The 27,830-nt window shown below is 46.9% G+C and overlaps 1 protein-coding gene across 6 annotated transcripts; it reads left to right on the forward strand.

Moving 5' to 3' along the window:
• Nucleotides 1-27,748, forward strand: Cidea (cell death-inducing DFFA-like effector a). 6 transcript variants are annotated; one of them, XM_087592369.1, is made up of 6 exons: nt 1-2,184; nt 17,377-17,521; nt 18,610-18,756; nt 26,104-26,279; nt 26,454-26,515; nt 27,345-27,748. In XM_087592369.1, exons 1-5 carry the CDS (start codon nt 1,619-1,621, stop codon nt 26,512-26,514), a joined length of 1,095 nt encoding a protein of 364 aa, XP_087448495.1. In that variant the 5' UTR covers nt 1-1,618; the 3' UTR covers nt 26,515; nt 27,345-27,748. The 6 variants fall into 6 exon arrangements, with proteins under 6 accessions (XP_087448495.1, XP_087448494.1, XP_087448498.1 ...); XM_087592372.1 differs by having other exon boundaries at nt 2,131-2,472; XM_087592371.1 differs by having other exon boundaries at nt 2,131-2,180.
• The last annotated feature ends 82 nt before the right edge of the window (nt 27,749-27,830 follow it).

The following is a 27,830-nucleotide window of genomic DNA, read 5'->3' on the forward strand; positions in this document are numbered from 1 at the left end:
TTCCTCATTCTTTTATTAATTTTGCTACTTGAGAACTCCAAACTTTCTATAGTACATTCTGGTTACTCTCTATTCCCCACCCCCTCCTGTCTCCCTCTTATACCCAACCCCTAATCAGCTCTTTCCAGATTCCCGGCTTGGTTTTGTTCTGTGACCCACTTAGCATACACAGGGCCAATCTGTATGACAATCAGATTAGAGCTGTCCATCAGAACCTGGTGTGGCCATCCGTGGGTGCTGAAGGTGATATCATCACTAGCAAATCGTCCAGTAGTGAAGACAGGGCTCCTCCATCCATGCCTCATGTGAAAGTATTTGTGTTATGTATGTATAGCGAATTGCGTGATGGGGGAGCAGAAGGGGAATATCCTGCACTATCCTCTCCTTATTTTCCTAGAACTAGCTTGGTGGCCAGCAAGCGGCAGCAACCCTTCCTGTCTTTACAGCCCTGCCTCCAGGACGCTGGGGTTACAGGCTTCTCTAGCCTCTGTTTTGTTCTGTTTTGTTTTGGAGATAGGATCTCTCTAGGTAGCCCTGGCTGTCCTGGAACTTACTATGTAGACCAGGCTAGCCTCGAACTCATAGAGATCTTCCTGCTTCTGTCTCCCAAGTGCTGGGATTAAAGATGTGTACCACTATACCTAGGCCCTTCCCCCAGCTTTATTTTTTTTTCTTTTTTCCGGAGCTGGGAACTGAACCCAGGGCCTTGCGTTTGCTAGGCAAGCACTCTACCACTGGGCTAAATCCCCAACCCCTTCCCCCAGCTTTATATGGGATCCAAACTTAACATTTTTCCAGCCCTGAGACAGCCCCTTGTTTTTTTAGAAATGCAAATTTGCTGGACGTAGAGACACAAACCTTTAAGGACAGAACTCAAGAGGAAGAGGTCAGGAGGATCTCTCTGTGAGCTTGAGGCCAGCCTGGTCTAGAGGGGTGGGAGAGACTAAGGATTTATATCAAAGGCGTTTAAATGAACAAGCAAATCCTTCAGAGGGCTGGGTTCTGAACCTGACTAAGCAGATGTTCACTCCCGTACCCTGTGCATCTGGACATTAGAATTTCTCTACAGTGATACTTTTTCCGAATAGGTGGTTTGAATGGATCAGTTCCATTTTCTCACCTCCTCTATGAGGTGTCAGTGGAAGGGTCTGCTAATGACCTCAGGTGGCTTTGGCCAGCCCCATAGCTCTGGGCAGGAAAGGCAGCTCTGAGGGCCTCTTGTAGGGTGTTCACGGGAAATTGCTTTTGGCTTCTACTTCCCTGCAAGGTCAGGTGAGGTGTGTTGACACCAATGACCCTGAGGAAGGAGCAGTCTCTGCTCCTGTGAGCTGTACTGGAGAAAAGGGCGATGACCGAGCCTGGAACACAGTAACAAGCTCTTGGACAGCGACTGTGAGCAGAGAGGAGCTTCCAGCAACTTATTCCAGAGTTTGTAGCTTGAGAAGAAAGTCAACTTTCTTCAACTTTGTAGCGAAACTCCGGTGAATGCTCGCCAACTCGGCTTTTCCTGGGCAGTGGCTGTTTACTGAGTGCACGAAAATCTTCCACCTTCCGGACCGATAAACTTTGCGCTTTCCTTCTGTGTCTCAGAAACTGCCAATAATTAGGAGGCAGGCTTATGCTTCCTCCACTCCCTCTACTCAGACTCTCTACTTACACCCACAGGGAAGCCCTGGCACCTCCGAGAACCCGAAGTGCTGAGGGTACGCGTGTCCCCAGAAACTTCCTCCTGTCCCCTAGGAACTCGCTGGCCAGCCGCCCAGCCCTGGTCCGGGCTTTGGAGACTCCAGCAGCAGACAGCCTGTTCGGACACTGCTCGCCCCACGCGCACCTGCTTTTCTACTGCCAAGCGATACCCCTGGCACTGGTGATTCACCAGTGTCCCCAGCCCCCAGAAGAGAAAAACAATACTGACAATAGCCACCAACACCACCAAATCTGGGGTCCTGGGGCCCTCTGTACCGTTTGTCCACGAAGGGGCGTGGCCCCGGGACCCAGGCGTGGGAGCCGGAACTACTCGCTGCTCGCAGAAGCGCAGCCTGTCGCCAAGATCTGGGCTCGATCGGGTCAAGTCATCGCGGGGCGGGGCGGACAGGGCAGTGATTTAAGAGGCGCGGCCTTGGGACCCGAGGACCCACACCAATGGAGACCGCCAGGGACTACGCGGGAGCCCTCATCAGGCGAGTGCTGCCCGTGTACCCCTGCGCGCGGTCACCCTTCTTTCCGAGTACTCTGCTCCTCTCCATTTCTTCTGCTCCCCAGTTCCTCCTGAGCCCCAAGTCACCATCTCCCCGAGCGTTCCCGTGAACCCCGAGCTCCTCCTCCCTTTCACACCCCATAGGCCATCCCTGTCTCTGCTCCCTCAGACGGCTATAGTCCCCCTGCCAGTCCGCACAGCCAGGCCAGTTCCCGCCCAGCAGCCCAAGGTTCCTCCGGAAAAGGGCTACAGCTGCCCAGTGGTGCGCTCTCGAGGTGCGTGGGAGTCCGCAAGTGGCAGTGGTGAACGTGGGGGTAGCCTCATTCTGTTGCACCTCTTGCAGGAGATGAGGAACTCGGGAGTGTCTGTGCTGGATAGGGCTTCTCTAGGGCTTAGAATCAAACTGGAGGGCTAGGAAGGAGTCCAGGCTTAGGTCCTCCGGGTGAGTGCGACTCTGCCTATCCCGGGGTGGGGGATGGGGCTGGATTCATCAGGTTTTGGAGCCGCATTTTTGGCTCCCAGCCAACCCCACTGGTCCCATTCCCCTTCGGTTTATCTCTATATGCTGACAGAACATTTTGGTTCTTGGTACTAGGACAGTATGAGGGTGTGTGTCCGTGTCTATGTAAGAAAGAGACAGAGACACAAGAGAGACGCTAAGGCAAAAGAGTTGGAGACACAGATTTGGAGAGAGAGACACAGAGACAGGGAACAAGAGACAGACAACGAGAATGAGAGACAGGGAGACAAAGAATAAGATATAGAGAGAAGGAACTGGAAACACAGAGAGAAAGAAAGACTGACAGACATACAGGCTCTCCCTATAAGGCCCAGTTTAGCTTAGAACTGGCTATATAATCCAGGCTGGTCTCGAACTTGTAGTCCTCTTGCCTCTGTTTCTGTAATCTAGATGACTGGCTTTCAGAGTCAGGGCAGTGACTTTACAGAACAGGTTGAACAGTGGGATCTTGATTCTCTAAAAACAGAGAAAGTGCTACAAAAGGAAACCTGGGTGCATAAAAATACAGGCTCCACCATGACAGACCTCACTGTGTATCTCTTGCAGAGAAATGTGGGGAGAATAGGAGAATAGGGCCACCAAACTTGGATGCTCTGACAGCTGATGAGTCAGGGACATAAGAGAAACTGTGTGTCAGTTCATATGGTTAAAAAAGTAGTCACCAGGGGTTGGGGATTTAGCTCAGTGGTAGAGCACTTGCCTAGGAAGCGCAAGGCCCTGGGTTCGGTCCCCAGCTCCGAAATAAAAAAAAATAAATAAATAAAAAAAAAATAAAGTAGTCACCAAAATGAAAAGGGGCTGGTCTTCCTGGATGGTTCCTGCTTCCTCTCTGGGAGTTGGGGGATTTGTAAAGGCTCTCAAATAACCAGGTATCCTACCTATGAGCAGCAGGAGATGTGTGGGTAGAACATCAATGTTTAGATGGGGAGGATCTCACAGCATGAGAGCAGCTCTGCCGGATTTCTTTCTTTCTTTTTTTTTTTTTTTTTATTATATATAAGTACACTGTAGCTGTCTTCAGATACACCAGAAGAGGGCATCAGATCTCTTTACAGATGGTTGTGAGCCACCATGTGGTCGCTGGGAATTGAACTCATGACCTCTGGAAGAGCAGTCGGGCGCTCTCAACCGCTGAGCCATCTCTCCAGCCCATCTGACAGATTTCTTAATTCCTCCTGCAGTCTTCTCTTAAGCTCCTCCTGCTTCCTCTGCTCCTGTCTGTGCTTGTCCTGAGAAACCTTGTTTTTCCCCCCATCACTGTGTCCTGGTGCTTAGACTGGTCAGGGAACAGGGGCTGCTGTTTTCTGTCTTTACAGCAAAACGTGCTGTCTGCCCTCACAACACTTCAAAGCTCAAGGCCAAGAGCCGTGGTTCTGGGGTTCTTTTTCCCTTCTTCAAGGGCTGAGGTTTACAGATGTTAGCATTCAGTAAGCATCATTTTGCCTCAGAGTAGGATGTATGGAGTCTGGGTTTCCCCTTGAGTCTGATCATGAAATCGTTTACTGAAATCCAAAATGTATCCAGACCTGGGTGAGGTCTCTATGGTGTCATGTGTGAGGCGGAAGTGACTCAGTAAATCTAAACTCTGTGGAATATATGATCTACGATGACTCCTCCCTTGCAACCTGACAAGTCTGAGGGGCTTATGGCTTTTTGTTAGTGACAAGCTTGCTTCAGTCCTCAAAAAAAAAAAAAAAAAAAAAAAAAAAAAAAAAAAAAAAAATCTACCTACTTCCAAACCAGCCTGCTCTAATCCTTTGGCATGACTCAATTCCAAACGAAACTGGAAGAAAACCTATAGTACTTACTGGTTGGAGGAAAAGAAAAAGTTTTTCCCCTGCCCCATCCCTCTTTAAAATCCTAGTGAGCCACAGGCAAGGCCCACAGCACACTGTGGTCTCACTGCAGTTTTACTTCTTGTCCGTGAATTTAAACAGCCCAGCGCGGTACACTGTAATTGTCACTCATTAGCTAATAACTGGATTCTGCCAGGGGAGTAACTTAATCAATAAGCACAGTATGAAAGACATACTTGTACTGAGGGTGTGGCTCAGTAAACCCGCAGGAAGGAAGCCCTGGGCCGAGATGGGAAAGACGGATACTTGTAAATAATTTGGAGCTCTTTGGGGGCAGAAGGACTAGCTCCAGGGGTAAGAGAGCTTGCTGCCAAAGCATGAAGACCTCAGTTCAGATCCCAGCTCCTGCATATAAAGCCAAGCCTGGTCACAGGCAATCAGAACCCCAGACCTGTGGAAGACAGAGCCAGGCGGGTGCTTAGGGGCTCACCGGCCACCAGCCTGGCTCCAGGTTCAGTAAAGACCTGGTCTCAAAAGAATGAAGCAGAGGGGATGATAGAGGACACCGGGTGTCCTCCTCGCCTTTGTGCGTGCTCCCGGATGCCTGGGCACATACCACCATCACAAATGACAAATTCTTCTTTAATGACTTTTAAAGTTTTTATTAGTGTGCGCATGTGCACACTATAAGTGTATGGGATGCCTGAAGAGGAAAAAACGATGTTTGGGGTCCCCTGGAGCTGGAGTTACAAATAGTTGTCAGCCACCTGACGTGGGCACTGGGTTCCCAACTCTCAGCTGCTGGGTCATCTCTCCAGCCCTAACTGCAGGTCCTGAAACAGCTCGTTGACAAACCTGTAACCACAGGAGACCTTGGTAATAAGGAAAGGGATTGGAGGCTTCTAGTGGAACTCTTGATGTTTGTAGGTGTTTATTATTACAGACGAGGTCTGCTTCGGCCAAAACTCTGAAGCTGTAACAAGGCTGATTTTTACCCTGGAAGGCCAACATGAGGACATGTAACTAACTATTCAGGCGATCCTCTATGGCTGGGCCCTGCTCAGGGGTACAGTGAGCGTTGTGTTAGAATGTTGGCTCATCCGGACAGATCACACTAAGCCAGTACAGTTCCTCCACCGGAGAGAGGTTTATTGTGGGGGAAAGGACAAAGGGGACGATGAAGAAGAAGGAAAGAGAGGGAAGGTCAGAGCTCTCTGCCTTTTATTTGGACTGTGATGTAACCAAATGCTTGGTAAAGGTGGGCCAGGTGGACGCTGGGAATCTATGGCGATTGCCATGGCAACAGAGGCCTGAGTCCTTTCTAGTCGCCTAGGGGTGACGTCACTGTCATCGCTGGATTCAGAGGTGACCTGCGACTTTAAAGCCGGTTCCTGACTGTAAAACCAGTTCCCGATGCCAGGAGCGAGTGCTTAACAAGTCTGATACCATGGGCTCCACTCCAGCACGGTTCAAAAAAGAATCAGAATGGCGTCCCTTTTGTAAGAACGTGGTTTTCAGCAGCTGCTCTTCCAGCTCAGAATTTATCTCGGCTTCACTGGTGACCTTAGAAAGACAACAAGTTCGCTACAAACAAATTTCAAGACCTAGTTTCTGGTCTGTTCCTGGGACCAAACCTCCTTTTACAATGTTACAAAGTGTCCAAGGGCTTCGGTCTGTTCTTAGAGTAAGCGTTCTGTCAGATTTCAAAAATAGATGAGGGTCAGGCAGACTCTTGAGACTTGTGGGCAAGCATGCTCCAATTGTGTGTGCTACCTACAAGGAGTCTTGTGGGGAGCTTGGCGATGGGAAGTCTGATCTGCTGGCTCTTGCCATTGGTCCTAGTACCCTTGGACTCCACCCTACAGAGAATAGACCCCCTCTAAACCTGATGGGCACCTCCGGATCCTCATCCCTCTCTCCACTTGCTGAAGTGTGACCTCACCATTGCCTACCTTAACGTTTTCACATATTCTTGCCCCTGTGGTGTTTGGCTGATAAAGTTCTGGCCTTCCCTTATCTTCATTCCTCATTTTCTGAACAACAGTGAAATATACAGTAATCACCAATTAGCCTCTATCAATAATATCATCAAAAATCACAGCTGGCCTCCATACATTCAGTGTCTGCCTCCAAGGATCCAACCAACTGCAAGGGGGGCAGGGGGGTTGATTGATCTTGTTTGGAGATGAGGTTGGTTGGTTGCCTTTCTTGTTACTAAGATTAGATTCTTCCATGTAGCCCAGGTTGGCCTCGAATTTGTGATCTGCCTGCTTCTGCCTCTTCAGGTATGGAGAGTGCAGTCATTTTGTACCATCTGCAGGTGAGTACCACCTGAGAGTGCAGGTGTGTACCACCTGAGGGTACAGGTGTATACCACCTGAGGGTACAGATGGTACCACCTGAGGATGCAGGTGTGTACCACCTGAGGGTACAGGTGTGTACCACCTGAGAGTGCAGGTGTGTACCACCTGAGAGTGCAGGTGTGTACCACCTGAGAGTGCAGGTGTGTACCACCTGAGAGTGCAGGTGTGCACCACCATCTCTGGCTCTTGAAAATATCTGTATTTTTCAGTTGTACCTGTGTAGACATGGCCTGTCCCGCTATGCTATCCAGTAGAACAGCTATTTACGTTGTGCTTGGTGTATTCAGTAGTGTAGAGATGGTCAAAATATACAAGAGGATGTGTGTAGGTTCTACAAACATTACATTTTATAAAGGAGCTTGAACATCTGTGAATTTGGAGATACTGGGGCCCTGGGGACCCACCCCCTGTGGATACAAGGAGAGAGCTATATTTTTCTCTAAGACCTAGTTTCAGGGACTTTCTTCTAGTGCTTTCAGGATAGACATCAGTCCATGGGTAGCCTACAAAGAAAGCTTTCTATGGGCTTTGAGGATGTTCCGTGTAGAATAGTGAGGAAGGCCAGTGGAGCAGCTGGTAAAAGAACCTACCAAAGGCAGAAAGGGCAGAGGGTTGGTCACAATACACTACAAAGAAGCCCCAGGTGAGCTCCCAGAGATGGATAAAAGTCTTTCATAGTAGCCGAGGGGGGTTACTTAGTCTTGTCTTGTGGGCCCTTGGTATGTGGCCCAAATCTGGTGAGCATTTGCCTATCCTGTAAAACGATACGTTTTATAGAACACGTGTTACTTCCCCCTTGAGACTGCTCTTGCTCAGGTGCATTGGATCATGGGAGTTGGGCTCCTGTGTAAGACACGTCAGTCCATGTGAACAGGTTCCACATAGTCATGTTAGCATGCGGGGAGTTTTGATCTTGGTTTTGGCCTTTTCCCTCTGGTGTGGAAGTGTATGTCCAAGGGGAGGGGTAGCCATCTTACTGGAGAACATCCATGTGGACTGTCGTCAGTCTGTGGCTTCTTCTTCTAGTCATATTTTCACAAGTTCCCTCAGAGAAGAGTATGAAGCTCCCTCATTAGCCCCTCTTCTGGGAGAGCTGATGTATGACAACTTTCGAGAATATTCTAGGAAGTCGGATTTCTATAATTGATTTTATTTCCTCTGAACAATCTACTTCCTTAAACGCCGTTTCCTTATTAGTTTTCCTCAATGAGTTACTTCCCTTCCAATTTCATGGAACCGTCTGCACCCATTTTCCAAGGAACTAGGGAGCAGTGGCTCTCACTGAGGACAAGGTGAGAAGCGTCTGAGAATTCTGAGGCTTCTCAGTGGTCTTACTGTTTTGATTTTGGGGAGCTATCAAAGAAGAACCAACCCTTCTTGGAAGAAGGCCTTATGTTCTGCTCACGGCTAAGCCACACCCTCAGCTCTTCAGGTCCCCTGTCTTAACGTGGAGAAGTCAGGATATTGGGGGGTGGGGTGGAAATAGAAACCCCACTTTCAGAAGTGTGACAATGGCCAGATACAGCATTCCGTCTTTCCCATGGGACAGAGAGAGCAGAGGCTGCTCAAACCCTGTTCATTAACACCTTGCCCTGTGCGTTTAGCAGCTTGACCAACTGATCATTTAGTTGGGGCAGTCAGTACTCACGCATGTTTGTTACTTGGGTTTAGTGTGCATAAAAGTTCGATCTTAAGTAATCCCTCCATGTGTTAAAAGACAGTCTTGTTGTTGTTGTTGTTGTATTGGTTCGGTTTGCTTTAGTTTGGTTTTTTCCAATACAGGGTTTCTCTGCATAGCCCTGGCTGTCCTGGAACTAGCGCTGTAGACCAGGCTATTCTTAAAAAAAAAAAAAAAACACAGAGAGAGAGAAACTGTTGAAGGAGGGTTTCTATTTAGGACTTGGGGTCACAGTGAGCCCAAAGAATCCAAAAGTTTTTGATTTTTGTTTTTCCATCTGAGCCTGATTTTTTTTTTAATACTTTGACACATTAAGACACTCATCCTTGATAAAAAGAAATGGTTGGAGTTTGATTTCTATGTGTGTGGTGTGTGTGTGTGGGGTGTGTGTGTGTGGTGTGTGTGTGTGTATGTGTGTGTGTGTGGTATATGTGTGTGTGTATGTGTGTGTATGTGTGTGTATGTGTATGTGGTGTGTGTGTGGTGTGTATATGTGTGAGTGGTGTGTGTGTGTGGTGTGTGTGTGTGTAGTGTGTGTGTGGTGTGTGGTATGTGTGTGTGTGGTGTATGTGGTGTGTGTGTGTGTATGTGTGTGTGGTGTGTGTGGGGTATGTGTGTGGTGTGTGTGTGTGTGGTATGTGTGGTGTGTGTGTGTGTGTGTGTGATGTGTGTATGTGTGTGTGTCTGTGTGTGGTGTGTGTGTGTGGTGTGTGTGATGTGTGTATATGTGTATGTGTGTGAGTGGTGTGTGTATATGTGTGAATGTGGTATGTGTGGTGTGTTTGTGTATGTGTGTGTGTGTGTTCTAAGAGTCTTATCTCCAGCAGTGAGCCAGTTCTTGCTTAGGAAATAGAAGGCTAAGAACAATAGATCCACTGTTCTTCCTAGCCAGGAAGGCTACCCTGAGGTCAGGAGAGGTAGGGAAGACCACTGGTGATTGCCAACCCTTATCTTGTCAGACGGGAAAAGACAATGGGACTTCTGAACTCCTCAGCTGGGCCAGGTTACTGGAGTGGTTCTTGGGAAGACGTAAGTGTCTTTTACCAATGAGGAGACCTGAGGCCCAGGTAACTAGGTCAAAGATATGCCTTCTGCTGCTAGCGGCTAGACCTGGCATTTTTGGTTTTTCAATACGGGGCCCTGTTCTCTTGTGTCTCCTACTTTATTCTGCCATACTTTTGACTTAGCCAATAAATGGAGTGCAGTGGGGGTGGGGAGGACACTTAGGCAGACCCTGGGCTCGCTGAGCAGTTTCCAGAGGCTTCATGGGAACAGCAAAGGCCTCTTACTCAGAAGTAGGAGATACACTCTCTACAGGGGGTTCCGAGTCTCCTGTGGGAAGGACATAATTTGGTGGGACTGACACCAAGGTAAGAAAGTTCTGGTTAGAGAGCCAGGTGTGGTAACACCAGATGCGATTATAGCACTCAGGAGGCAAGGCAAAGGCAGGGGATCAGGTGTTCTTGGTCAGCTTGAACTACATAGTGAGACCCTGTTTCAAAATACCCCTGGCCCCCCAAAAAATCTGGCCCCCCCAAAAAAGCTGGCTGTATATTCCTAACTCTGAAACTGGCACTGCTTAATGACCTTCTCCATTGCCTGCTGTCCCCGGGCCACTGTCTCATAACTCATAACTGTGACTTAGAGGTGTCTTGCTAGTCCGTTAGTGTGCACAGGATGTAGAACTCTTGTTGTCCTCTCCTCCTCTAGAAGATATGACCAGCTGGCTAGAGCTTCACTTGGTATGAGTAGGTTGAGAACAAAGTTGGGATTATGACTGGGATGCATAAACATAACTAGTCCCCAACTGCTGCCTTCCAAGCCACCAGGTGTGGTGGCACTGCACGCATTCTGCCCTAGTGTCAGCTCAGCCCTATGTGGACATCTTGTGCCTTGGGTTGTGCAATAGAGACCTGGTACAACTCCTCCGAATCAAGGCAGAAGTTCAGGAGCCAAATGCCAGGGCCACTGCTATGCTAGACCCATCTAGGTCTACGGTCAAGGTTCCACGGTCATTCAGATGGGAGGGCTGGGTCAGGGCCCCGTGGGTCTAGCCCAGTCCCCTCCACACAGTCTCGAGGGAAGCATCTATTGTGCAGCCACTTTACACTTCTGAAAAGGGAAAGAATCCAGTATATAATATAAGCTGTGCTTGGGACTGGAGAGAGAGCTCTGCGGTCAGGAGCGCTTGCCGCTCTTACAAGGGACCTGAGTTTAATTCCTAGCTTGGATATCAGGAAGCTCACAGCCATTTGTAATTTCAGCTTCAGGACTTTTGAGCCTCTGACCTCCTTGGGCACCTGCCTTCACTTGCATATACCCGAAAGCAAGCATACACACCGATACCTAATTAAAAATGATTAAAAAATAGGCTGGATGTGGTGGTACAAAACTTTAATCATAGCACTCAGGAGGCAGAGGCAGGCAGATCTTCACAAGTTCGAGACCAGACTGGTCTGCAACGCAAGTTCCAGGCCAGCTAGGACTACATAGAGAGATTCTGTCCGCCCTAAAAGAGAATTATTATTGTAATAATAATAAAATAATCACGATTTGAGCTGCTGTGCTCTCGACCTGGTTGCTTCAGGATGTTGTAGATTGTTTGTGATCCAGTTCTTCCACCCAACAGAAACTTTTGGCTTAGGAGGACAGATGCCACATCCCATCCCGTCACTTACCTTTATCACTTTGGATGACCTTGAGACACCGTGTTGGGTCTCAGCCTTCCCATCTGAGAAATGGGGTATGGTGCTGTGGTGACCGTGGTGCATTTGAAGAATCACCATGACGGGTGCTCAGAGGCGAGCAGTATGGGGTCCTGGGGAGGCTGGTTGTGTGCATTTCAGACCAAATCGTTGCTGACAACCTAGGTCTAATTTCAGAGTGTCAACTTGTTGGTGGAGCTATAGGAGGGGGAGAGGAATGGAGGAGAAAAGGGAATAAGAAGTTACAAGTGGCCAGTGTTGATTGGCAGTCCCCTCTTCTAAACTTCCTTACATGCATCAACACAGATAGCAACCTGACTTAACCTGACAGGGTTTTTTTTTTTTTTTCCTTAATTTTTATTTTACGCGTATGACTGTTTTACTTGAATGTATATATGTGCACCCCATGCATGTAGTACCCAAAAATGCCAGAAGAGGGCACCATATCCCTTAGAACTGGAACTACCACTGCGACCCACAATGTGGGCGCTGAGACTCAAAACCAAGTCCTCTGAAAGAGCACCTACTGCTTCTTACCTGCTGAGCCATCTTTCCAGCTCCTTGGAATATCTTTTCTCATTTTATATTTTCTTAAAGATTTATTTACTTATTTAATGTATATGAATACACTGTAGCTGTCTTCAGACACACCAGAAGAGGGCATCAGATCTCACTACAGATGGTTGTGAGCCACCACGTGGTTGCTGGGACTTGAACTCAGGACCTCTGGAAGAGCAGTCGGTGTTTTTTTTTGTTTTTTTTTTGTTTTTTTTTTTTTTTTTTCTGGTTCTTTTTTTCGGAGCTGGGGACCGAACCCAGGGCCTTGCGCTTCCTAGGCAAGCGCTCTACCACTGAGCTAAATCCCCAACCCCAGCAGTCGGTGTTCTTAACCACTGAGCCATCTCTCCAGCCCTCCTTGGGATATCTTTATGGGTCTGTTCCCACGTGAGGAAGAGCCCTTGGGTTAAAGCTCCCTGTGTGTCACACCCCTGCTTTCCACAGAGGCTTAGCCACCGGGAGGCTCAACAGCACACCTGTCACCTGATGGAGCTGTGTTTAGGGCGTGTCTTAATGCTCCATTTCCCAGGATTATTTCTCTCCTTTGTTGAATACAGGCTTGCAAGGCGTTTGAGAGCATGCAGTGGCATTTCAGAGGCACTCTTTCATGGCGACCAACGTGTCTTGCATTTAATCGCGCGCCCTTCGTTTGTGCCCTTGCTGCTTAGCTCACGGTGGACAGTGACAGTGAATGCCTGGGGCTGAATCTGAAGTTTAAGATTGTCCTCTGCTGCATAGGGGATTAATTGAAGGCTAACCTGGGTTACATGAGAGGCTAACCTGGGTTACACGAGAACCTTGACTTAAAACAGCAACAGGAACAGGCCCATCACACTTTGAAATTTAATTAAATATTAACCCCAAAATGAAACAAATTTTGTTTTCCTAATTAACTACTAAAAGGGTGCCTATCTTTTTCGTTTTCACTAATCCACCACACTACTTCTTCATAGTTTCCCGTTAACAAAAACTGAATAATGGAGGGTTGGGTCGTTCTCAGAAAATGTTTTGATGTTGCTGTAGTCATTTCTTTGGTCCACGTTGGTGTGATTTGGGGGGTACATTTTTTTAAAAGTCATCAGTAAAGATCTGCCTCAGCTGAAGTCTGTGACTTAGTCTCTGCTTAGGGAAGAGAATATTAAATGATATTAATTATCTCTGAGAGCAGACATGAACAGAATACACCAGAGGGCCTGCTGTTTCCCATGTGGTAACCTGGCTTAGCAGAAGGTGTAAAATTTCACATTCTCCAAAGAATTAAAACTAAATACATGGGCTGGAGAGATGGCTCAGCAGTTAAGAGCACTGACTGCTCTTCCAGAGGTCCTGGGTTCAAATCCCAGCAACCACATGGTGTCTCACAACTATCTGTAATGGGATCTGATGCCCTCTTCTGGTGTGTCTGAAGACAGCTACAGTGTATATAATGAATAAATCTTTAAAAATAAAAACTAAATACAAAAATTCATGGAACTCAGGACCTAGAGTTTCCCCCTTCTGTTCTTCTGGTGACATTCATGATGTTTGTTATTGATAAGGCCTAGGTAAAATGTTAAGGCCTAGGTAACTGTTACTTGGCTACCCTGGGGTTATAAGGAAATTTTTTTATATGTCTTTGCTGTTACTAGGAAACTTTCTAATGCCAAGATCGATTACATCTTTTGTTATGTTTTGTGCCCTTGGAAACCAATCATGATGAAAGTCAATAGAACTGTTCTGTATAGTTACCCACGACAAGCTTGGACCCAAACCAACCACCCAACAGCCCTTCCTGCTCCTGTGTAAACTTTCATGGCATAAACTGCCCCAGGGAAGGACCCCAACACAAGAGAGACACCCACACCAATGTAAGAAACTATTTGGAATAAGACCTCCATTTTGAATAGTGGCCCAGGAAAGTTTAAGTTCCCAAGGGGGAAACCCCATTTTTAAGAACAGACAGATCTGTTTGATCTGTGGCAAAGGGATCCGAGTCTTAGGACTCTCCGAAAAGCAATTAGCAGGTATCTATAAGAGCAGGAGTAGAATTTGAGATCTAATAAAAGAGGTGTGTGAGTGTGTGTGTGTGTGTGTGTGTGTGTGTGTCTGTGTGTGTCTGTGTGTGTCTGTGTGTCTGTGTGTGTGTGTCTGTGTGTGTTTGGGTTAAAGGTCATGGAACATTTAGTGCAAAGGGTTAGATGTACAGATTGAGCAGAGATGGTTTTAGAATGATGAGAAGCATCTTTAAGTCTATTCCGCAGACAACCAAAGAGAGTACCAAACCTCAAAGCTACAACTGAGCTGTGAGCACCCAGCGTCCATCCGGTTATCAGAACTCCACTGATCGATGCTAAAATAACAACAGCATGGGGGAGAACTATGAAACGTCTTTTCGTATTTTACATATCCTATAGTGTTTTTAATATCTTTATAACTTGTGTGTATATGTTTTAAAACATCCTTTTAGGCCCTCTAATCTTTTTTATAACATACTGAGCTTTTGAATATTCTCAGCAACTTTTATAGCCTTACATTTTATATATCATATGTATAAAGTTAATATATAATGTATATAATTTTAAATTTTGTAATTTTTATTTAATTGTTAATCATGAGTCATAGATGGTAGCATGAAACCCGTGGGCAAAGCAAATCTGTCTGTCCTTCTTCATAAGAGATTAGTAGTTTTGATTAATTAATAAACTGATTAGTAGTTTAATTAATTAATAAGCAAACCCGGTGAGGGATTACCTTGAGGTAAGGAGCTAGTTGTCTGTTGTTCTCTAGCTGTCAAGCTACAGTTGGCATAGCTGTCAATTTGATCAGAGACTTGAAGAAGGATCAATTTTAATGCCAGAGACTTGTCCACATTTATTACCCAGGCAGATGCCCAAGGCTCCTGCATCTCTATGGCACCAGGGGCAGAGGCCGACTCTGGCCATCCAGCCCAGAAGATGAAGAGGCTTTTCCTGTGGAGGAGGAACATGAGAGAAACTGACCTCACCTTGTCAAAGCGTGGCAATCCGTTCTCCAATGTCCTCTGTCCACAGTTCAGGCTAGCCCTGGCAGCCCTGGCAAGACATTGGGGGTAGTTATGCCCAGTGGTTATTGTACCACACTCCAGGTAGTGCCTTTGTGACCATATCTTCTTGGAGACCTTGGCAGGGGTGGGGCGGTGTCACTATCAGGCTTTGGGAGTCTCTGTCATGGTAAGTTTAAACATATTAAATGCCTTATTCAGCTGATCTCTGACAGGTTTGAGGGCCAGTATTTACCTAGTATATCTGAGTTAAACAATCTTTGTCTGTTTTTAGTTATCTGTTTTAAACTATGCCTTGCAAATATAAAATAGGAGACTAAATAAAGCTTTAATCTTATAATTAATTTATTTTTTTCTTTTTCTTTCTTTTTTTTTTTCGGAGCTGGGGACCGAACCCAGGGCCTTGCGCTTGCTAGGCAAGTGCTCTACCACTGAACTAAATCCCCAACCCCATAATTAATTTATTTATTTCATGTATGTGAGTACACTCGCTGTCTTCAGACACACCAGAAGAGGGCATCAGATCCTGTCACACATGGTTGTGAGCCACCACGTGGTTGCTGGGAATTGAACTTGGGACCTCTGGAAGAGCAACTGGTGCTCTTAACCACTGAGCCATCTCTCCAGCCCAATAGCATCAGTTTTTAGCCTGATTTTAAATGTATTTTTAACATGTTTAAAGGATCTGATCATTTAACAAGGTTACTCACTATCAATTCCTGTTAAATTTGAGCCTTAACAATTGCAGTTTTGAATTGAAGCTCTTTTAATATCAAAATAAAATAACCTATAAAACCTCCACATTTTATAGAGACTAGGAACTTTCCTGACCTTGGCTGAGAGAACTTTTGCCAGAGCTCAGGCAAACTGAAAGGGGGCCAAGGGGTGGTGGATTCCAAGAGCCAGTGATTTTTAACCTCTTCAATGTTGTACACTTCCAAAATTTTTAGAAGGCAAAACCGAGTTTGGACAGTGCAAAAGCCTCATCAAGTGGGCTATTTTCATGTTACAAAGTTTGGTTTTCAACAAGAAAGGTTTTTGTATACAAATATGTGGAGGTGTAATTTTAATACCCCATTAAAGAAACATTGTTTTAAACCCTATCTTTTTAAGTGTGGTTTTAAGACAGGACAGAAATTGCACATCCCAGTTTAAAAGTATCTTTAGAGATCTGTTTCTTCGGTCAGTTCACGCCATGTGTTGTTGCCCAGAATGGCTTTAACTCCTGAATGACTTGTTTTAAGCCAACTTTTTGTTATAGGTGTTACAGATTTTTAACCATACCAAACTACCCTTCTAGGCTGATCTCAAAACCTTGGCTGGGACTCTGCTCAGGGGCAGAGTACTAACCTAGCAGTCACAGAACCCTGAGTTCTAACCCTACACTAAAAATAGAACAAACGAAAACCCTGGACTGACTAACACGTTGAACAGTATTTGGCTTTTAAATTAATTCTGCGCCAGTGTTATACAAATATATACCTACTTGTCTGTCTAGCGACACCAACTCTCTAACTTGGCTTAGCTGCTTTTAGTCACTAGAAATCATATTCTCAAATGTTTAGCTTTACAACCCATCCAGTGAGGTGGCTCAGAGGGGAAAGGCTCTTGATCCACAAGACTGGCAACCTGTGTTTGATCCCCAAACCCACATAAAATAAAAGGTGAGGACCATCCCCCGGAAACTGGTCCTCTGACTGCCCCTCACACACTTCAGCATGTGTACCTACACGGACACAGCATATACATGCGGACACACATGACAACAATAATAATAAAATACATTTATATTTGGGGGCTGGAGAGATGGCTTGGAGAGTACACATCATTCTTGCAGAGGACCCAGGTTCGAGGCTCAGCAACCCCATGTAACCCCAGTTCCAGGGAATTCAATGCTCTCTTCCAAACTCGACAGGTACCAGGCACACGTGTGGTACACCTGTATATGTACAGGCAAAACGCTCCTGCGCATAAAATAAATAAATCTAACATGTTTTGAATCAACATTTGATGAATATAGTTTGGAGAGGAGCTGAGGACCACACTGAGGCCATGCCCGGGTGCGCTAAGCTGATCAGTTACTAGCTTGCTCTTTGGAGGTATGGATAGATTAACAGTTAGTAATTCCTATGTGGTGTGTTTCTTTTAGACACAAGTATTAAAATTGCATTATCTGTGTGTGTCTCAAACCCCTTCTTAAAAGCCTGGGAGCTGGTGGCACATGCCTTTAATCCCAGCACTCAGGATGCAGAGTCACACAGATGTCTGTGAGTTTGAAGCCGGCCTGGTCTTCAGCTCAAGACTAGGACAGCCAGGGCTATTACAAAGAGAAATCCTCTGTGTGCGTGTGCGTGTGCGTGTGCATGTGTGGTGTGTGTGTGTGTGTGTGTGTGAGAGAGAGAGAGAGTGTGTGGTGTGTGTGTGCATGTGAGTGTGTGTGCGTGTGCGTGCATGTGCGTGTGTGTGTGTTGGGGGTGGGTTGCAGGAAGCAGAAACCAGACCCTGTCTGAACAGTGCTCTCCTCTGTGCCTCCTTCATAGGCCCCTGACATTCATGGGGTTGCAGACGAAAAAGGTCCTGCTTACCCCCCTCATACACCCTGCTCGTCCTTTCCGGGTTTCAAACCATGACCGAAGCAGCCGGCGTGGGGTGATGGCCAGCAGCCTGCGGGAACTTATCAGCAAGGTACTGTGGTCACAGCCTCAGGTACCCTTTGCTAGCTCAGAGTCCGGGCCTGGGGCACTAAGCCAGTGATAAGACACAAGCGTTAAAGGAGACCGTATCAGCTGGGTAGTGGTGGCACAGGCCTTTAATCCCAGGACTCTGAGTTCGAGGCCAGCCTGGTCTACAGAGTGAGTTGCAGGGCAGATAGGGTTACATAGAGAGCTTGTCTCAAAAAAGGGGGGGGTGGGAGGGGAAGGGAAGAGGGGAGGGGAAGAGGGAGAAAGGGAGGGAGGAAGAGAGGATGGGAGAGAGGGAAGGAGGAATAGAGGAAAGGAAGGAGGGAAGGAGGGAAAGGAAGAGGGAAGGAAGAAAGGGAGGAAGGAGAAAGGGAGGGAAGAAGAAAAGAAAGATAGTATAGTGGTAGAGCGCTTGCCCGAAGCGCATGTTAGCTCAGTGGTAGAGCGCTTGCCTAGGAAGTGCAAGGCCCTGGGTTCGGTCCCCAGCTCTGAAAAAAAGAACCAAAAAAAAGAAAGAAAGAAAGACAGTATATCAAACTCATCAGTCTGTTCGTAGGCTCCAGGGCTTTGGGAGGAGACATAACAAGCAAGTGAAGGAAGGGGTCAAAGTGACACTCTATCTCTGCATATGGATGACTGGGGCCCAGAGGTGAACAACTGAAAATGTAACTGTCCTTCTTTGACAAGGGAAACTATGACCTAGGAGATCTGACCAGGATAGACAGTGTTCTCAGCCAAGTCCCAGAGAGATTCCTACAGAAATGAGACGTAGGCATGACGTGGGCATCCAGCCCATGAAGCAGGGGTTGAGGTGTTGCATGAGGCCATGCACTTAAAGTACAAGGTGTGCAAGGCCATCTGCTTATTCCTGTACATGATAGGCAATCTCGGAAACTGTAGACATGCACTAGGTCACTCTAGGAAGAGAGCGCTCTTAATCTGTCCTTCTGAATGAAGGTTGAATCACAGATGCCTGTCAATGGGTTTCTTCACCAGCACGGCTTTATCCCGGTCAGCCAGACCCCCTGAAACCTTAACATAAACGTCATCCTGTTCCCTTCATCCTCTTCCTGTGCTCCCTTGCAAACCTAGACTCTGGATGTCTTGGTCATCACAACTGGCCTGGTCACGCTGGTGCTGGAGGAGGATGGTACCGTGGTGGACACAGAGGAGTTCTTTCAGACCCTAAGAGACAACACACACTTCATGATCTTGGAAAAGGGACAGAAATGGACACCGGTAAGTACAGCCTTGCTATGCAAACAACTGGGTAGATGGTCTACCTACAAGTGCACTGAGCAAGCCACATCTTAATCATAATTAAATACTTTATACTCACCTCTCACCTACCAGCTATAGCTACAACCCTCAAAGGCATTCTCACACATTTCTAGAAAAATCTGATGTCTCTGAATTTAGACTGTGTGATTTCTTTTTTTTTAAAGATGTATTTATTATATGTAAGTACTCTGTAGCTGTCTTCAGACACACCAGAAGAGGGCATCAGATCCCATTACAGATGGTTGTGAGCCACCACGTGGTTGCTGGGACTTGAACTCAGGACCTCTGGAAGAGCAGTCAGTGCTCTTAACCACTGAGCCATCTCTCCAGCCCAACTATGTGATTTCAAATAAATTATTTTGAATCATGAGCTTTATTTAGTCAGTGACCTACCCTAATCTTGTGTGTGTGTGTGTGTGTGTGTGTGTGTGTGTGTGTGTGTGTGTGTGTCTGTACTCATCAACCTTCCACACTATAATAAAATACTTGAGACAATTAACTTAGAAAGAAGAAAGGTTTATCTTGTCTCACGGTCAACAAACAATGCAGCCTCCTTGCTGAGACAGCAGATCCTTGCAGGAGCAAGCAATGGGGCAAAGCCACCTGTATTAGAGGCAGGAAATGAAGACAGCAAAGAAGAAGTGGGAGCCCCATGATCCCTTTTTCCATCTTCAAGACATAGGACAAGCTTCCCTACCCCCCTACAAATCGTGTCTAAAACAACAGGGTTGAAACATAGTTGCAACCTAGAAACATGGATCCACCCCTGAAGCACACTAACATCAGTATGACAGATGTGCATCAGGACCACCCGTGTCACCTTTGTGAACGGTGGCAAATATTGTCAACAAACCACAGGTCCATTGCGGTGGCATGAAGATGTAATACAGCCATCACTGTATGTCCAGTGGGATGCAGACGTACAGACAGCCATCACCGTGTGCTCGTTTAACTGCATATAGGTTGACCTGCCAATGCCTATTTACTGAGTAGATTGCCCTTCAACCTTGAAGACACATGGCTGCAGCTGCAGGCATTGTCTGTGGAAATCCCATCACTGTGCTGAGAGAGCAGCACATCAGAAGTCTTCATTCCGGGATTCACAAAGGGTCATGAAGACTCTGAGTACCTGTCCTTAACAAGGGTTTCACCAAAACAGTCAACAGATCCAACCAGAGGTTCTTACCTGGGGATATTTTGCCTGTAGGAGCCGTGGTGTAACAACTAAAGATGGTCTAGAATGACAGACTGGGGACACTGTTGTTACTGTCGAGAAGGGAAATTGCAATGCACACCCCTTGCAACAAGAAATCACCCAGTTCCAAATGTCATTTGTGCCAAGGTTGAGAAACTAGAAGCCATAAGTACAGACATTCCCAATCCTCAAGACTAAAGTTGAGAAATTAGAAATATGTGTTGACTAATAATAACAGTAAAGGCTATAGCTTAAACCACATATTCTAATAAGAAGATATATTTTAAAAAATTTTTTTAAATAGATTTTATTTATTCCCTTAATATATGCGTGCTCTATCTGTAGGTACACATACATGCCAGAAGAGGGCATGAGATCCCAGTACAGATGGTTATGAGCCACCACGCGGTTGTTGGGAATTAAACTAAATTAAGGGCCTCTGGAAGAGCAGATAGCGCTCCAGCTTCAGAAACTATTTTCTTTCTTTTTTTTTTTTTTTTTTCCTTTTCTTTTTTTCGGAGCTGGGAACCGAACCCAGGGCCTTGTGCCTGCTAGGCAAACGCTCTACCACTGAGCTAAATCCCCAACCCCAGAAACTATTTTCTTAAAGTAAATAAAAACAAACAACCACTCTCCAAAAGAGAGCAAGGAACTATACTTTTTGTATTTTTGCAAACCTCTTTAATGTCTAGAAGACATTTGAATTCTCAGAGCTGGAGAAATGGCTCTGCAGTTAGGAGCATTCGCTGTTCTCGGAGAGGACCCAGGTTCAGTTTCCAGAACTCATATGGTGGCCCGCAGTCATCTGTATCTCCAGTTCCAGGGATCTGATGCTCTTCTGATCTCTGAGTAGGGGTGCTTCATATATTCAGGTACGCACGCACGCACCATAAGTGATTGTCAGAGATATTTTTGCGTTTAACCTGCTATACTCTATTGTTTGGGTGGAATTATGAAGGAAATCTGGCTGCAGATATGAAGACAGAGAGGAAACACTGAGGGTACTCACGGTCTTTTCACACCATTGAGAATGCTCTGCTTTGATTCAGCGTGAGAGCCAACAGGTGCCGGTTCCACAAAGCTCAGCTTCCATGGAGAATCTGAGGAGGTCCCAGTGGAGTTGATTATTCTGCTCCACTGAGCTCTTCGGTCTGTCTTGAGTTTTGAAAGGATCTTTCATCAAAGTGATCTTGAAGCATTATGCTTAGATCATTTGGAAAACCCTGACTTTGAACCGAGGTGTAACTTGGTGGTGAATGAAATTCACGAGCATGAGGCCCTAGGTTGGGTCTCGAAGCCCAAAGGAAAAACAGCAGAAAAAGAAAAAGAACAAAATAAAATAATGGTTCACTGAGCCACACATGTTCCCTAAGCATGCTGTAGAAAATCAGGACCTAGGGGAACAGAGAAGGACAATTGTCTTTTCGTATTTATTGTATAAATAGCTTTAACCCGGAAGGGATCTTAAGCTTGATCCTCTCTCTCCAGACCACACTGTGAGAACTTCTGCATTAAACCATTTCTAGGTCATTCAAAACTATACAAAGTTGGCAATATAGTGTTCGTGGGAAAGCCAAGGTGGTTTCCTCCTGCGTGCTGGTGAGATAGCCAGAGGAGACTCACAGGACCTCTGGGATAGATAAGATCTTGTTTTATCTTATTATGACATTAAAGCAAGCTTTATTTGTCCACAATGGCTGCATCCTACCGAGGTAGGCTTTAAGAGATCAGTGATGGGCATGGAGAAGGTAAGATTCTTGTAGTTTAGGAGTAGGGGCTTTCCAAATGGGGGATTGGGCAAGCAAATAAATTGGGTTGCAGGAGCAGAACATAAGGCAGGGTTGGTCCAAACCTCCCGAAACAAAGAGGTGGTTGTTGTTTCCTGGAAAGGGCAGTACAGAAGCATTAGGAGTCAAGGTTACAGGTTGGATATAACGTAATCTTTGAAAAACAGATTTAATCATACGCAGGAATGACTTAGTTTGAGTTTCCTATAAGATGGCTTCAAAGCCCAAGATGGAGGCTGGTTTATCAGATGTGCACCATGTATGTGCTTGGCACCCGCGGGTAGTGTTGGGTCCCCTGGACCTGGAGTTTCAAATGGTTGTGAGCCTTCATGTGGGTGCTGGGAACCGAACCTGGGTACCCTGTAAGAGCCATCCTGCATCCTCCTTAAATGCTATTCTTAAAATAGGCAACTAACTGTCTTAGTGAGGGTTTTATTGCTGTGAAAGGACACCATTACCGTGGCAACTCATAAAGGAAAACGTTTAATTGGGGCTGGCTTGCAGTTCAGAGGTTAAGCCCATTGTCATGGCAGGAAGCATGGTGGCACTCAGTCAGACACGGTGCTAGAGAAGGGGTTGAGATTTCTACATCCAGATCCACAGGCAGCAGGGAAAGAGAGTGAGACACTGGGCCTGAGCATCTTAAACCTCAAAGCCAGCCCCTTAGTGACATACTTCCTCCAACAAGCCATGCCTATTCCAACAAGGCCACACCTCCTACTACTGCTACTCCCTGTGTGTCTGTGGGGACCACCACAGAAACCATGCCTATAAAATACCTTCCTCTTCCTCTTCTTCTCCCTCTTCCTCTTCTTCCTCTTCCTCTTTTTCCTCTTCCTCTTCCTCTTCTTCCTCTTCCTCTTCCTCTTCTTCTACTTCTTCCTCTTCTCCATCTTCTTCCTCCTCTTCTTCTTTCTCTTCTGTCTCAACTTCCTCCTATTCTTCTCCCTCTTCCTCTTCTTCCTATTCTTCCTCTTCTTCCTCTTCCTCTTCCTCTTCTTCCTCTTCCTCTTCTTCCTCTTCCTCTTCCTCTTCTTCTACTTCTTCCTCTTCTCCATCTTCTTCCTCCTCCTCTTCTCTCTCTTCCTCTTCTCCCTCTTCCTCTTCTCCCTCTTCCTCTTCTTCCTCTTCTTCCAGTTCCTCTTCATCTTCTTCCTCCTATTCTTCTTTCTCTTCTTCCTCTTTCTCTTCTTTCTCTTCTTCCTCTTCTTTCTCTTCTTCCTCCTTCCTCCTTTGTCGTCATCATCGTCATCGTCGTCCTCTTCCTCCCCCTCCCCTCCCCCTCTTCCTCCTCTTCCTCCTCCTCTTCCTCCTCCTCTTCCTCCCCCCTCTTCCTCCTCCTCCTCCTCCTCCCCCTCCTCCTTCTCCTCCTCTTCCTCCTCCTCCTCCTCCTCCTCCTCCTCTTCCTCCTCCTCCTCCTCCTCCTCCTCCTCCTCCTTCCCCTGGAACTCACTATATAGACCAGGCTGTCCTGGAACTGACAGAGATCCACCTGCTTCTGCCTCCAGGAGCTGAGATTAAAGATGTGCACCACCACTGCCAAGCTTCCAATTCCTTCTTCTCCTGAGCTTTTTTCTTTTGACTGTTACTGCTGGGAACAAGCTACCTGTGGCTTGTCACAGGTCAGGCTGGTGTTCTCCCAGAGTGGTTCCTCTATCCCTGTCTTTCTGTGTGAGACCTCCAGAGCGTCTGCTCTCATTCTCAGAATGGTTCCCGGCAGAGGGCCTTGGCAGATGTGTGTCCTGAGATGGGAAGGTCACCTCACTATTCCTGAGGCTGGTGTCACCACAGCGTTCTCATGGGGTGGTGAAGCCAGAGGATATGGGCCAGGTTGAGGTTCAGGGGGAAAGGAGAACCACATGCCAAGGAAGGTGGGAACACTGGTCAGGACCCCTGTTCCCGGCACCTTTAGAGCAGAAGCATGTGACTTCTAAGCTGTGGTTCTGGGAACTTATTATAGCAGCGATAGAAAGCTAACACGGATGGAAAAGGTGTTTGCTGTTGGTTTATACAAAGAGAGTTTAGAGGCAAATTCAGAAGTGGCACATTTAAGTCCTACACAGTAATGGGACCTAAGAAATTCAGCACAGTGCCAAGTCATGCTAAGATGTAGTAATTGTGTACCACACTGAAGGGTCAGCTCAGGCCCTGTGAATCTGAAATACTTGGTTGGTTTGAGGACTGGATTTTGAGGGTGGAGTTGGGGTGGTAAGAATGGAACCCAGGCTTTCACAGATAGGTACCTCTCATGCTCTACCACTAAGCCCCATCAAAGATTCTGGAGTCCTCTCCTGGCTTACCTCCTCAGCCATTTTCCTGTAGGGTAGAAATGGTGGCTTCCTGAAGAGGACAGATTGCCACATTGCCTCAGGAAGGTTATCCCAGAGGCTCCTTCTAAAGGGAACAAAGATTTCAACCAAGAAACAGCCACCAGATGTCTCCCTTGCTCAGTCCCAGAATCCTAAAATCCCAGGGGAATATGCTGTCTGCCACCCTGGAAGAAGACAGTGTGTCTTCCAGCTGTGCCCTTCCTCTCTGAGAGGCTGTAGGATCCTGAATGCCCACATGTGAGGACCCCTAGCCTAGCACTGTGATAGCATCTTGGTCAATTCTACAGGCAGCCTAAAAGGAGCGTCAGGTAAACTTTGAAAAGCCAGAAAGCAACGTGAGGCAGTAAAATAGAAGCAGAGGGAGGCAATAGATTTAATTCCTTCTATTCCTTAGCTTTGAATTTGTTTGTTTGTTTGGAGAAAGGGTCTCTTTTCATAACCACAACTGTTCTGATGCTTGCTATGTAGCACAGGCTGGCCTCAAACTCATGGAGATCTTCTGTCTGCCTCTGCCTCTGCCTCACAAGTATTGGGAATAAAGATGTGTGCCACCATGTCAGACTCAGTTTTGGATTTTTAAAACTTTTTTTTTAATTTTTATTTATCTAATGTATATTACAGATGGTTGTGAGCCACCATGTGGTTGCTGGGATTTGAACTCAGAACCTCTGGAAGAGCAATCAGTGCTCTTAACCACTGAGCCATCTCTCCAGCCCCAGTTTTGGATTTTTAAATGATGTTTCTTTCTTGGGTGATGGATGGTAGGTTTAGAAGTGACACAGGCTCTTATGCGGGGTACACTGGGCAACAACCAAAATCACTTGTCATCATGATCTGGGTGGTAGGAAGAGGGGGACACCGACAGTGGCTTCAGCAAGAAGGACTGGCACGCTTTTAGGGGTTACTTATGTTTTAATTTCAAGATTGATTGATTGATTGATTTCATGTATATGAGTACGCTGCTGTCCTTGACATACCAGACAAGGGCATCGGATCTCATTACACATGGTTGTGAGCCACCACGTGGTTGCTGGAAATTGAACTCATGACCTTTGGAAGAGCAGCCAGTGCTCTTAACCATTGAGCCATCTCTCCAGCCCCATGTTTTAATTTCAAATGTATTTGATCATGTTGTGTAATACTCGAAGTTTTCCAGCACTCCCAACCCCCAAAGCTCCTGAGGCGTATGGGCTCTTGCATCATCTAAGCCTGACCCTGAAAACAGTGGGGCCTGTGTGTGGTAGGGAAAAAAAAAACCCACTTAGGAAAGCAGCTCTTGAGCCCCTCCTACCCTGCGACTGGGACTAGAGATTGTACTTGAACCCAGAACCTTGCACATGCGAGGCAAGTTCTCTCTCACTGAGCCATCTCCCTGGACTTAGCATTTGAATCTTGGGATGCCTTTGTTCTCTCAGGGTGTGACAGAGCTATCTACAAGTTTTTGTAGTACGTGTCTCTCCCAACCTGAAGGGTCACCTGGTATCCCTGGGACAGAGTGATTCCTTAAGTGGCTAATGTTTCCACACAGTCATCTGTCCTCCTCGGCAGTTACTGGAAAATAGGAGACACCCCAAGAGACACGAGTTCCAGCATTTGCTTCATCAGAGGCACTTGTGAAGTGAAACAGAAATAGTGCTTTCTGTTCCTCCATGGCTATGTGACAGTTGCAAAGGAGTCCTTTCATCCTCAAGGTCTGGCCTCAGGGCTCTATGCAAACAAGCAAGGAGGCTCCCTAAGACAGGTACACCTCTCTACATCAGACACTAAATCCTCAAAACCAAAGCAACGTATCCGGAATCACAAAACTGTAAGTTGTTGAGGGAAGAGATAAGGGCACTTGTAGTATAACACGTCAGCCTGATGGTCACTTGGCAGGAATAATTAGAACTGACAGTTAGGAGACCCAAACTTTGCCATCGCCCCAGAACTGTGTGGTTTTTGACTGTCTTTGCCAGCATGGGTTCGAAGCCTGTTCCTTGCTTCTTTACTTCAGGGCAATAAGTATGTCTGCACACAAACAAAGAAGTCAGGAATAGCCAGAGTCACCTTCGACCTATACAGGCTGAATCCCAAGGACTTCCTCGGCTGTCTCAATGTCAAAGCCACCATGTATGAGATGTACTCAGTGTCGTATGATATCCGCTGCACAAGCTTCAAGGCCTTGTTAAGGTAACAAACTCCAGGGGATATCGTGGGGGCACAGTGGGGGTCTGGACACACCCACGTGTGGGACAGGTGGCTCCTCCTAACTTGTCTTCTGCCCCAGAGCCCAACAACAGGGCTTGGATCCTCTGTTGTCAACCGGTGTGCTCTGACCCACGTGGTCTTCAACTTAACTTTTAGATCACAGACTTATACCAAAAAGCGCAAAGCTACATCCCCAACTGGACTTTGTGCTTTTTGATGTAAGTGTGAAATAGCTCAGTGGTAAGTCATTTGCCTGGCGTGTTAGAGGCCCTAGGTCCAATACCCAGCAAGGGACACACCCATGCTGGCACCACGCTCGCACCACGCTCGCACCACGCTCGCACCACGCTCACACCACGCTCGCACCACGCTCGCACCACGCTCGCACCACGCGCTCGCACGCCATGGGACCTGGCCCAGACGTTCCGCTGATGTGAAAACTGGAGAGAAAACTTCGGAGACCAGGAAGAGAATTAGAACATGAGGAAACACTTTTTGTTGGACCTAATCTGAAATGAGACTAGTTCAGTCTCGGGACTTCAGAGGCTAGGACAGGGCAAAGTGTCCTCTTGTTGTGAGGAGCAAGTTGAAACACCCCCAACGACCTAGCCTCCACATGCCCTATCAGAGGATCATAATTCTGGTTCTTTCAACCATTTTCCTCAGTTTTACTGGTCTTGTCACCTTGACCTTGGGGTTGTAGGAGCAAGCCCCTCACAGTCACCTGGCTGCTAGAATCCTCGGATAGCAAGCACATGCTCTGTGCCGAGGTTCTGTGGGAGTTTCTACTTAGGCAGGCCCCTGCCAAAGTTGCTTGAGGGCCCTGTCCCCAGTAGGTGGCGCTGGAGAGTACTGGCAGCCCACCAGGGAGCAATCAGACACTGTGTGCTTTGAAAGTGGTATTACATGGATGCCGCAACTCCCAACATGATTGGTGCCCCCTTGGAGCTTAGTAAGGTGGGGTGGGGTAAGGCATTCCCATCATTCCATCTCTGGCCAGCCCAGAGAATCGCACGCCTGATGTGTCTTTCTCTTGCTTTCTTGCAGGAGTCTGCTGCGGTTCGCATCCTATGCTGCCCAGGTGACCGGACAGTTCCTGGTTTATGCGGGCGCTTATGTGCTCCGAGCACTGGGTGACACAGAAGAGCAGCCATCCCCCAAGGCTAGCGCCAAAGGCTGGTTCATGTAATCAGATCACAGATACAGAGGTCCAGGGACCCAGCTTTCACGCAAATTCTCTACCATCTGTTACAGGCTGTGGGATGTCAGAGGAAGGAACGGGGTTTGGTGGTGGTACCCAGGGCAGGACCGAGCAGCAGGATTCCCGCAAGAGAAAGGAGGCAGATGGGCCTTTCAAGAGCTTTAGGAAGCGACTAACAGCAGAGTGTCTGGGAACATACGAATCAGTCTCTTGCATATTGTAATAAACCAAACACAAGACTCGCCATTAATACTTGCCGTGCTTCCTTGCAACTGGTTTGTCTCTCTGGAGAGGACCACTCACACAGAACGAAAACCAGAGCCAAAGACAGA

The sequence above is a fragment of the Rattus norvegicus genome, chromosome 18 (genome assembly GCF_021556685.1).
Source record: "Rattus norvegicus strain SHRSP/BbbUtx chromosome 18, alternate assembly SHRSP_T2T, whole genome shotgun sequence".
Classification (NCBI taxonomy): Eukaryota; Metazoa; Chordata; class Mammalia; order Rodentia; family Muridae; genus Rattus; species Rattus norvegicus.